General features: G+C 50.3%; 1 protein-coding gene across 1 annotated transcript; it reads left to right on the top strand.

The window, feature by feature from the left end:
- The first annotated feature begins 4,917 nt into the window (after nucleotides 1-4,917).
- NEURL1B (neuralized E3 ubiquitin protein ligase 1B) lies at nucleotides 4,918-11,556 on the top strand. The gene is made up of 4 exons (XM_009318555.1): nucleotides 4,918-5,506; nucleotides 8,335-9,042; nucleotides 10,010-10,135; nucleotides 10,969-11,556. The coding sequence occupies exons 1-4, from the start codon at nucleotides 4,918-4,920 to the stop codon at nucleotides 11,211-11,213; spliced, it is 1,668 nt and encodes a 555-aa protein (XP_009316830.1). The 3' UTR covers nucleotides 11,214-11,556.
- Nucleotides 11,557-11,768: the final 212 nt, after the last annotated feature.

Below are 11,768 nucleotides of genomic sequence, written 5' to 3' on the forward strand. Positions count from 1 at the left end.
AGACGCTTTGTTTAATGTTCAACAGGGTTGTTGCAGCAGCAGCGACCTAACTATCTACTGTAACAGGAAAAAGTTCTAATGTTACTGGTAAAGCACCGGCCGTAAAGATAAGACGTGGGCATGTTAGGTGGATTCCCTTTCGCCCATGCAGTGAGCATTAATGGATAGATTTCAGGCTGCAGGCTGCTACCTTTCAGCTTTTTCTCTGAACAGCACGGAGAGACCACGCTCCAGCTGCATGCTGATGAGCTGTTGTCTCCTGTGAGCTGTTCACCCACGGGGTAGCGGTCCCAGTAATTTCTGTTCCCTTGACATCCTTGCCTTATCCAGTATGCATCCCTGTTTGGCACCTGGCTGCCCCATAATTTGCTTGCCTTGTGATCCTGCGCGTCTTTTGTCATGGATTTACTTGGAGGGGGTCCTCAGGAAAGGGTTGTGGAAGCCAGGGAATGTCTTTTGATGCAGTGGTTGTGGAGTTAATATAGACCATGAATTTACCCGTGGCACATCGGGCAGGCAGTGCCCTCCTCCTCCAACTGTCAGGCTGCCCTTGTCGTAGCTCTCTGCTGTAGCTCTGGTCTCCTTGAATGTTACTCTCTTCTCCCTCATTTTAGGGTTTTCGGTGGTATTATTCCTGCCTGGCTTGTCAGGGCAAGTGAAGACAGGATCAATCCGGCTCAAGGTCAACTCCCCAGCTAAGCAGCCTCCTCCGTTCTGCGCCCCGGAGAGTAGCAGCCTTGGAGAGAGCTCTTGTTCTGAATTTTGTCTGCTGCTGTCAGTGGGATTACAGTGCCACAGCAAACCCGATGCTGTGAACAAATGGGTGAAAAAAATGTTTATTTTTAGAACTGGAACCATGATAAATATGTGGAATTTGTCCAGGGTCTGTCTGCTGTACCTTTTTGAAATGCAAAGTGCATGTTTGTTAAAATACCTCTCCAAAGGTCAGCATAACCTAAGAAATAAATGTGCTGGCCTTTTGGAAAGGAGGTGAAGTTTCAGATGTGTGATAGCTACTTGCAGTTGAGAGCATGGGTCCCCATAACCCAAATCTATTTCAGTGCAGGCTATGTGGATAGAAATGCTGCCTTCCAGCCAGGGTTTCTTTTGCAGGTTGCAGTGAGGAGCCCTACACCATTCTTAATCCTTCAGTTCAGCTTTTTCTTCCATTTTCCTGGCTTACTTTATATTTGCTGAAGCCCCACTCGTGCGTTTAAGGGACTGATGCTGCAAGCATCATGTTTGCAGTTGGTGAGAGTAGGGATGAAAAATGGAAAACCCAGAATGAAAAGAAGCAAAATGCTGGTTAGGACCCAGAAACATCACCCAGGGGGACCCAGTGGATTTGTGTCCCATTTGAAGATCTAGCCAGCCCGCTGACATACTTACAGGGCTCAGGGATTTAAGTATTTGAGAACTTCACATTTTTTAATCCTTTTAGTTTCCTGTGTGGTGGAGGAATACTATTACTCTCTGTTAAACTGGGAAGTGAGGCATAAAGAGAAGAAATTACTTGCTCAAAGCATTGTAGGAATCTCATAGCTGAAAAAAAGAGTTGGCGTAGCTCTTTTAGCTGCCTGTCATGGCATCAGGCACCCTTGGGTAGGGTGGCATTTCTGCCATGAGCTTGGCTGTCATTATCCCACGGATGGGCTTTTGGGTGGGAAAGCACAGACAGGAGAGGGGAGGGTTTGGAGAAATAGCAGAGGGACTGAAATGTGATCCAAACTATGGAAGCCGAGCCGCAAATTGGGGCAATTCAAAGGCACAAACATCCTGTTGAGCTTGCCTAGTCCCCTTCAGTACATAATGAGTAAAGCACATGCCCAAGCGCAGCTTCAGGCGTGTTTCAGTGGGAAAGCTCTGCCTCCGCTGCCTTGGGTTATGTCAGGCTTTATTCCTGGTGGCAACCGGCAGGTGTTCACGCGAGGGGGGAACGGCTTTATAAATAAATTGTCCATTCATTTCCTTCTGGAGACTTTCCTATTGTTTAGCCACAATATGCTTTCCTGTTTTTAAAAAAACAAAACAAAAAAGCCAAACCCTGGCCCCAAGTTCCTCTCTGGCAGGGTGGACCCAAAGCTGTGTTTGAAGTGGGTGCCTGTGTCATCGCTTTTCCGTCCATCGCGCTGCTGTCACTGTCACTCCCACCTCAGTCCTCCGCGCTTTCCAAAAGTGGCATGAGAAGTACCTGCCCAGGAGCCGTGCCGGAGGGCATCACCTCCTGCCGCGCTCGGTCTTTATGCGTGTCTTTTCTCTGGTAGGTCGATGTGGGAGGAAGGCTGGTGCTGCATAGGGGGTGGAAAGCAGGGGATTCTCATGATAGCAGAGAGGGCAGGGGAACAAAAAGCTTTCTTCCCTCCTTCCTCCTCCTGGCCAACACGGGGACATTGAGGCCAGGGCATTTGCTTTCGCTGGCGAGTTATTTTTAACCATTTTAGAAGAAAATGTAGCTCAATGGATTATAAAACAAGGGTTTCTCTACATGGGGAGGCTGTTGCCCAGCAAGGCACGGTGTGATGTGAAAGGATAGCTCTGAGCCCCCCGGCCCGCAGGAGGGCTGTCTCGGCAGCACCCATCGGTGGCTTTGCTTAAGCCCTGTCCCAGCTGCATGGTGCAAAGGCTCTGTGAATCCAGATGAAAAATGGGGAGCCGGTGTGGGAAAGCATGGCTGGGAGAGGATTCACCCCTCATTGCTCGGGGCCACTTGCCCAGCATTACATGCTGGCTGGGTTCGTGCCACCATGCCTCTCTCTGCTAAGGAAACCCCGAACCGTATTTCCTCTGCAGCAGCATCATTTGTCGGGAACATTTGCAGGCAGACACATGGAGCAGCGCCCACACGAGCAGCGGGTGGGTCTGTGCTGAGAGCAGCCATCTTCTGCATTTTAGCTCTTTGGGAGGCAAGAAATGAGATTCCTCCTGGGAATACCCAAAAGAAATACCCATACCTCTTGCGAGCGTGGCTGGGGCTGACCCCGCAGACCCAGGGAACCCCCTCCTGTACTGGGAGAGCTTGGGGGAAGCCTGGCCCGCAGCACTGCTGCGAGGGGAGGTGCTGTGCCGGGCAGGGGGACTGCCCCGAGGGGATTTAACACCTGGGGGCCGCTCCTCTCCTCCCCATCTCCCCCAGGACTCTGGCTTTGTGGCCCTGGCATGGAAATGGCAAACCCCCCACTGGTGTAAGGGCAAGGATGTATTTATTTATACTAGTGCACGACAGGATTAACCATTACCTTGTGGTACGCAGTGATTGTCACGTGCAGTACGAATGAAGAGATACAAAAGACCTTTTATTTAGCCACAGCGTTTGCCTGTCATAATTTAGGACTGTCCTTTTTTCTTGATGTAAACAGGAGCTGTTTGCCTTTGTGGCTCTTTGACTCCTGTTGCAGATGCCTGATTTCAAGCGCTAATCCTGTGTTCAGATCTTGCCTGTGACCCCCCCTTGCCTTGCATTTGTAAAGGCAGCGGTTGCTTTGAGCCTCTCTTAGTTCAGATACGAATGCAAGTCCCAGCCTCTCGCTGCCCTGCCTGGTATGGTTTTGCTTGCAGCTTTCCTGCCAGCTTTCCCAGCTGAGCTCCCGGCATCTTCTGCTGTTTCTCTCCAAGAGAGGAAAGAGTCAGAAAATCCTTCGCTTGTCACGAAGCAAAGCCAGGGGTAACACACAGGGAGGAAGCAGTTTGAAGGAAGGGCCAGGCAGGCGGCTTCTAAAGCTTCAAACGTGGCAAAAGATTTCAAAATAAATGTGTGCATGTGATGCAGTTTTAACAGGATGACTTTGAGCACCCAGGACGCCTTCCATTTTTCCTTTAAAAATCTACAAAGCCAGGTGCAAAGAGGAGGAGAGTAGGGGTGGGTGGGAAATGGGGAGATCAAAGTGCCTGTAACACTGTGGTGGTGGTGGTCATAGGACCCCTGATCCCAGAGCAGGACCCCATGTGTTCAGGGATATGCAAAAAAGATTGTCTCCATCTCAGGGAACTTACAGCTAAGGCTTAAGATTAAAAGTTGGACTTCTTTCATTTCTGCTTCACGCTTGTGTGAACTTCACTTTAGGCCTCAAATCTGCTTTTCTTGAAATTGGTCTCGAAATTGCTATTGACTTTAAATGCTGCAAGATCTCACCCATAAATTCTCCTTCTCCCATCTGTAAAATGAGGATGGCAGGATTTCTATGCCATCTGTGGTGCTGTGAAGCTGAAAACAATCATCATTTATAAAGTGCTTTGAGCTCAAATGGGAGGTTCTGTGTAAAGGCGAGGCTTTGTGGGATGAAACGTTCCTTAATGTGCCAGTTGCATCTGATATCTGAACCAGGGGCTGGGTTGAAAGTTTTGGAAGAACAGTCTGGTGAGGCAGAGGTAGTGCTCCAGCTGCTAAATGTCTTGGTTTATTTGTGTTGTTCAAAAGCTCTTGTTCATCGTTACAAAATTAAGGGACAGAGAAACCAATGGCTGCATGTCCCCAGAAAATAGTATCCTACATCCGCGTTCCTCTTGAGCACCTCTGATCTTAACAGCCACGATTCTCAGAGATGGTGTGACGCCGGCCACGAGCTGGTGATTTAACAGCACATGCATTGTAAGTAGGAAACTCGGAGCCACAGTCACAAGCGTTAAGCTTTTCCGAGTGCAATAGGATGCATCTGATGGGAACAAAAGGATGTTCGTTTTCGTCCAGCTTTGCAGGGCGTAGAAGGGAAGCTGCCTAACCTTTGCCCCGAGAGCCACATTTGCCTTATATTTGTATAAAGCTGAGGGCCAAATTGGTGCAACAAAGAGCAGATTGTGGCCAAGCACAGCATTTTAAGGTTAAATAGTGCGGTTCCCAGCGAGTAATACAAAGCATGCGTGGCAAGCCAGTTGCAGTTGCCTGAGCTGAGCTAAACGCGTGGCTCAGGTTGAGCACTGCTGATGGAGCTGCTGGTTTCTCCTTTTGCAGACACAAGCCACCAGACCCGCTCCGTCTCCAGCCGCCCCTATTACAGTTTGCCCAACAGCAGCCATGAGAGACGCTCGGTCCTCGCTATCACGGAGCCGCCACGTTTCCACTCCCAAGCCAAAGGCAAGAATGTGCGCCTGGACGCTCACTCCCGCAAGGCCACGCGGAGGAACAGTTTCTGCAACGGGGTCACCTTCACCAACCGGCCCATCCACCTCTACGAGAAAGTCAGGCTGAAGCTGGTGGCTGTGCACCACGGCTGGAGCGGGGCCCTACGCTTCGGCTTCACTATTCATGACCCATCGCAGATGAGCTCTGACGAGATACCAAAGTACGCCTGTCCGGACCTAGTGACCCGACCCGGATACTGGGCCAAAGCTTTGCCAGAGAGGTTTGCTGTGAGAGACAATATCTTGGCCTTCTGGGTTGACCGCCATGGGAGAGTCTTCTACAGTATTAATGATGAGGAGCCAATATTGTTTCACTGTGGTATTAAAGTTTCCGGACCTCTCTGGGCACTCATAGACGTCTATGGAATTACTCATGAAGTGCAAATACTAGGTAAGTGTGTATTTTGGCCCATGGCTTTCTCTTCTGGTTGCTCTTTCCACAAAGGCATAATCATGGAGAAAAGATGCATGATCTATCTGGTTGATCATTTCTATGGGACACTTAAGAAAACTAATTTACTGTTGCTTTTGTACTTCAAATTAACCATTTTTCTTTTGCCAGCAGCGGGGATCCAGAAAGCAATATATTTCAGAGATGTCAGTGATGGAAAGTCCTAAGGCTGTGCATTATAGCAGCTGTGTGAAGGGCTAGATGGAAATCTTTACATGTAACTTTACCCAGCTTTTTCTGAGCTAGATGTGCTGCTATGGTGTGGAAAAATGTGGTGCAAGGTCCCAGGGACTGGGGAAACAAAGGCGACCAGCTCTGGCTTCCCCTCTTTTTTCCCAGCTACCAGTTACTGCCAGTCCACTGGAAAATGATGACCCATTCCCCAAGAGTTTCCTGGCACCCTTCCCCAGCCCCTCTCTCAACTTTTGGCCTTGGTCCCCACCTAGACTGGCAGTTTAACAAGCTGTGTTTGCAGATGTAACCACACTTATCCTTCCCTCGTACATGGGCATCCCTGTATGTCTGCAAAGCACTGGCTGCAGCACAGGATGCAGCCCGCCAGCTGAAGAGTGATGAGAAGATGTAGTGCGAGCTCCTGTGTACTTTGGGATCCTTGCCACTGCATGCCGCATCTCTCCTCACCCCTAAGCAGATCGCTGCATTCAGGTGGTGCCTGGCTGATTTACAAGCATCATCCTTGGGGAGGGCTGCAAGAGGGGATGAATTTGTTCCCATTAGGCAACTGAGCCGATTGCCTTGGAATAACTTTGCTTTTGTGACTTTTACGGCATTGAAATTTCAAATGAATTCAGTGTTAGATGGAGTGTTTTGAACTGGTCTACACCACAGGGAATCCTTTTAAAATACAAGAGTGTTGCCCTTTCTTGGAGGCTCCTAGGAGCTGATTTGGTTTTAACAAGCTAAGCAGCACCTGCTCGAGGGGATGGTGCCTCCATCCTCACACTGAACAGACACCAGCGATAAGCTGTGAAATGGTTAGTCCAGTGGGCAGGCAGCTCCATCACATATTCTTCTGAATGGTATAAATTATTTTACAGCCAAGAAGGCTACACATAAACAACACTTTGCCCTGCCTGCTCTGCCTCAAATGTGTAATTAAACCTTACCAGTAGCTTATCCTGTAATTGCAGTTGCGACACACTCCAGCCTCTGGTGCTCATCACAGAGGTGAAGGAATGTTTGCTGTATTGGACAGTGCAGCTGCTTCACCAGAGCAGTCCTTCTTTCTCATTAGATTATAGTTAGAAAAATAAAATGCAGCTTATTTCTGTCCCCACCCCCCAGTCCTGCCCTCGGCACCCAAGTGTGCAGAGTGAAAGACTTGGCCTGAGGGCACCTGTACTCTGATTTTTTTTTTTTTTTGATCAAAGTACCAAGCCCCACAAACTGCCCCAGGAATCAGGACGATGCTCAGCCACCTGGGGCACCGGGGACCCAGCCTCCTTGCTACAGATGTGGTGGTGTCAAAGCAGACATGTTTGTCTCTCTGTCTCTTCCTCCTAAAACTTTGCAAGTCAAGAAAGCTGTGAAATATAGCCCAAATACAGATGTACAAAATGCATCTTTCAGCATCATGAAGTGTGTCTGTGTCTTACTCCTCTGTGGGAGCACTTCTTGCCAGATACCCTGTGCTTGCTAGAAGCAGCTGGTACAGCCATCAGCCTACACCAGTGGCCTCTCCTGCATGGGCTTTTGAGTGAAGGCAGCCTCTGCTTTGCAGCTGCTGGATGGATTTGGGTGTTTCTCCTTCTTTAGTAAAAGCCTGGTGATTTTCTCCTCCAAGGAGCAGGCAGTGTTGGTGCTGGGATGCTTTTCCCCTCTCCATCTTTGGGAAGACCAGGAGTCTGCTTCATTCACGCACACTCTTAACTTCCACGTGCTTTGACTTTGCTCTGCTGGTTAATGGCCTTACCTTTGGAGGGAAGTGTCCAAGCCGCCCCGGACAGTGCTGGAGGTAGAAGGAAGGGCACTCCCGAACCTCCCCACACCTTTAAATCCCCCCCCAGCCTGGCGCGGCTGAGGTGAAAATCTGGGAAATGAATTAAGAGTCAGCATCCTGACTTTCCCTTTGCTGTGAAAGGGGAAAATAACTCTCTAACTGTAAAAATTTTCTTTGTAACACCTGCAGCAAGTAACTTTTGTGACAAGCTCTCAATTCAAAATCTCTGCAGTGGTGTGAACACCCCTGAGATAGGAGGCTTGAAATCTTCTTGTAAAATGACCTCTCTTGGACACACCTATGCCTAGACACCTCACAGCTGTAAGGCAACGACAAGGAGTGTGAAAGGAGTATCTATTAATGCTTGTGCTCCTTCGCCCATCACTGTGTTGCAGATTTGGCTTGCATGAGACCTTTGGACAACAAGATATTGAGGCGTTTCCTTCTTCTACGAAGCACCCTCAAAGCTATTAGTCCCCTCTACTGAGAAAGCTGTAGGATGACACCGGTTTACAGCTTTTCCCAGTTCACCAGTGCAAGGAGCTCCCAGATTACATGGGTACTTCATAACACGTGTTTTTCCTCAGCTAGTCCCAAGATGCAGCCATTTCTCTGCCTGCTCCACATGAGACTCTCCACCGCTAGCCTTTCATTAGTGGTTGACCTCTGGCTAATTTTTCCATTGTTTTTCCATTCAGAGGAACAGAAGTCAGATAATCTGTAGGCTGAAATAATAACAATTGTAACCGTAAAAGTAGGCAATTGTATCTTGACTCTAATGTCCCTTATCACTGGGTTTATCTCACAGATAGCATGTTTGCGGAGACCATGACCACTGCCCGTCTCAGCACTGCCCGTCTCAGCACTTGCCTTCCACAGAGCAACCATGATTCAGCCAACTTCAATAACAACGAACTGGAGAATAACCAAGTGGTGGCCAAAATTGCAAACCTAAACCTAAGTCGGGTTCCAGGACTTGCGACAGACAACCACATCATCCCCTGTTGCCCAAACCGACGGCAGCGAGCCCAGGGGGTCCCAGCCTTCCTGGACACAGACCTGCGATTCCACCCCACCCGTGGACCTGACATCACCTTTTCTCAGGACCGGATGGTTGCATGCACCAACTGGCAAGAAAGCAATAGGACTTTGGTGTTTTCTGACCGGCCTTTGCATATCGGTGAAAGCCTCTTTGTGGAAGTAGGACATCTTGGGTTGCCGTACTATGGGGCCCTTTCATTTGGCATCACTTCTTGTGATCCGAGTACTTTACGGACAAATGAGCTCCCAGCAGATCCAGACTTTCTTTTGGACCGCAAGGAGTACTGGGTGGTTTACCGAGCGTTCCCGGTCCTCAACAACGGCGACATTCTCAGTTTCATGGTCTTGCCGAATGGAGAGGTGCACCACGGGGTGAATGGAGCCAGCCGAGGAATGCTAATGTGCGTGGACACCTCACAGTCTCTCTGGGTGTTTTTTACAATCCATGGTGTAATCAACCAGCTCAAAATACTGGGTAAGTGCAGCCAAAAGAAATGATAGTGGGGAGCACCTGACTGTGAAGCTTTCTGGGCCAGAATGGGAGCTACGGGTTTGCATTTGCAGTGTTGCCTTTAGCAGGTGGTCACCGATGTGGGGAAGCAGCTCCTGAGCTCACCTTGTGTTTGCAAACAAGAGTGAGCAAGAGATGGTAGTTGTCACATAGATTGTATGCAGCCTGTATAAGTTCCCCAGAAAAGGATGAGACTTGAGAGATAAAATAAGCAGCAGGTAGGGAGGCAGGGATGGCTGTGGGGGGGACAGCTGGTTTTCAGAGGGTTTGTTTTAAAAGGGATTCTTTATAAACCCACTATTCCAGCCAACAGGTATTAAACTCCTGCCTTGGTAAGGGTGATGATTGTTGTGAGCGCAGCTCTGGTTTAAGCACGTGTGTCGCTGACGGGCAGTAATCGTTCCCCAAGCACTGCCACACCTCGGGTATCAGATGTTGCTTTTGATCTATTGCTGGTGAGCAGTTACAGTGCTTCTCCTTTCCTCTTGTTAAGGATTCTGCCAGAGAAGCAGATGTTGGTGACTTTGTAAAGCAGGTTTTTCTCATTTAAAGCAATGCCCTTTCCCACCTGCCCCTGATCTGACAGTGAGACAGTAATAGCTTGAGGCCACTGCTGCTGGAGAGATTGGGACCGCGGGGAAGTGAGTTTACACCCCAAACGATGGCTGTCAGATAACCTGGTGCTCGTCTTGCTGAAGCACTGAACAGAAATTGTACAATGGCATAGTGAGGTCCGGGCCCTGGAGGTCACATCCAAAATCATGCACCTGTATCGTTACTAAGGGGCAGCACTTAACTCAGTAGCTGGACTTTCTCCTAAAGCCCCCTGCGCACGTGGGGTGGGAGCGACTCACTGGACTGAGGGGTGTTTAGCTGGGGTTTGGGTGTCCATTGGCCCTGTGGCGGGCTCAGCTCTCTCCTGTGTTTGCAGGCACTGTGCAGTCCAGCCCAGTGACCGTCTCTCCCTCAGGATCCCCTGGCGGCTCGCAGTACGACAGCGACTCGGACATGGCCTTCAGCGTGAACAGGTCGTCGTCTGCTTCAGAGTCATCGCTCGGTAAGGAGAGCCCAGCCCTCGGCACCTGGCTGTGCCGGCTACGCTAAGACGGGAATCCAGGCTGATAGATGATGCTGGGGCTATGCAAGACAGCAGGGCAAGGTTAGAGGGGAGATGTTACATCTCCTGCGAGGCCAACAGAAATAATTGGAAGAAAACACAAAGTGGTGGGAAGATTTTCACGGCCTGAAGAAGGGCTGCATGTTGCTTCCCACTTTGTCAGTCTGTTTAATGAAAGTGGTCCCTGCGGGGCTGTCCTTGCTGCAAGCAGCAGTACTGCAATAGCGGCAGATGCGGTATCATGTCTTGGGGTCTTACACCACCCAGACCACTGCTTTCTGCACTGCCAGGGCTCCACTGCCAGAGGGCTGCCCACATAACCGCTCACGTGCTGATGTTTGGGTCTCAGGCAGACGGCCCTGAGTGCCCTGCCCAGTACTGTCCCCGGCACGTGCTGCCATTGTGCAGTGCCGCAGCCGCCTGGCGTGGCCGGCGAGATGCAGGAGCGCCCTGCGTGGAGCACAGCTCCTCTGGGGAGAGCGGGGCTCTGCACACTCACACCATGAAACGGGTGTGCAAAATCACAGCCCTGCTTGGGGAAGCCCAGGCGAGCTTGTGCTTGCCCCATCTGTAGAAAAGGGATGGCAGGCTCTGCCCGAAGCTGTACCTATGGTACCAATTAGAATATGCTGGGGTTTGTTTGGCCAAACGAACCAGGCAATGACTAAGGAAGGAAGAGCCTTAAAAATTGATTTGAGTGTGTGTGTTGTACAGTGTCAGGTTTGCACCATCTTGGTGACTAAATGATCTCATTCCTTCCTCCTCTTCTGCAGTGACTGCTCCCAGCTCCCCCCTGAGCCCCCCCATCTCTCCCGTCTTCCCCCCTCCAGAGCCATCAAGCAGCAAGAACGGGGAATGCACCGTCTGCTTTGACAGCGAGGTGGACACGGTGATCTACACCTGCGGACACATGTGCCTCTGCAACACCTGCGGTCTTAAGCTGAAGAAGCAGCTCAATGCCTGCTGCCCAATCTGCCGACGGGTCATCAAAGATGTTATTAAAATATATCGCCCTTAGCGCCCGGCTCGGGCTGTAGGAAGGGGGAACGCCGCTAGCAGTAACCATGCCTTTCCGTCCCTGCTTATGGGTTATCGTGCTGGTCAGTCGTTATCAAGTGGCTCGTTATCTGTGTTTCCTTATTTGACTAGTAGGGCACAATTCAGGGATAAAATTGAGCTGAGGATCATGTGGGGCCCAAAGGCACGGCTGCCGTGCCGGCCAGGCTGTGTGCCCACGGGCAAATCCGGGGAATCGCGGTCTGGACCAGACCCAGCTGCAAATGAGAAATTTCCCATGCAAAGGCTCTTTTTTTCCTCCTCCTCCTCCAGAGGAGGGGAGGAGGCTCGCTGTGGTGCGGATCGGGAAGGGGAGGTTGCCACTTGTCAGTGCCGGGTGCCACGGGGCTTCCTAACCCTGAAACCCCAGCAGCTCTGGGCTGCTGCCAGGTGCTTGTGCTGTGGTGGAACAAAATTCAAACAAGGCCCAGTGGGAGGGTTCAAAGTGGACAAACCTGATCTGCAAATGTCATGTTCATCTGTGTGAGCGGAACTAGCTAAGGCCAAAATAGTAGCA

The sequence above is a fragment of the Pygoscelis adeliae genome, unplaced genomic scaffold, assembly GCF_000699105.1.
Source record: "Pygoscelis adeliae isolate BGI_AS28 unplaced genomic scaffold, ASM69910v1 Scaffold42, whole genome shotgun sequence".
In the NCBI taxonomy this organism is placed as follows: Eukaryota; Metazoa; Chordata; class Aves; order Sphenisciformes; family Spheniscidae; genus Pygoscelis; species Pygoscelis adeliae.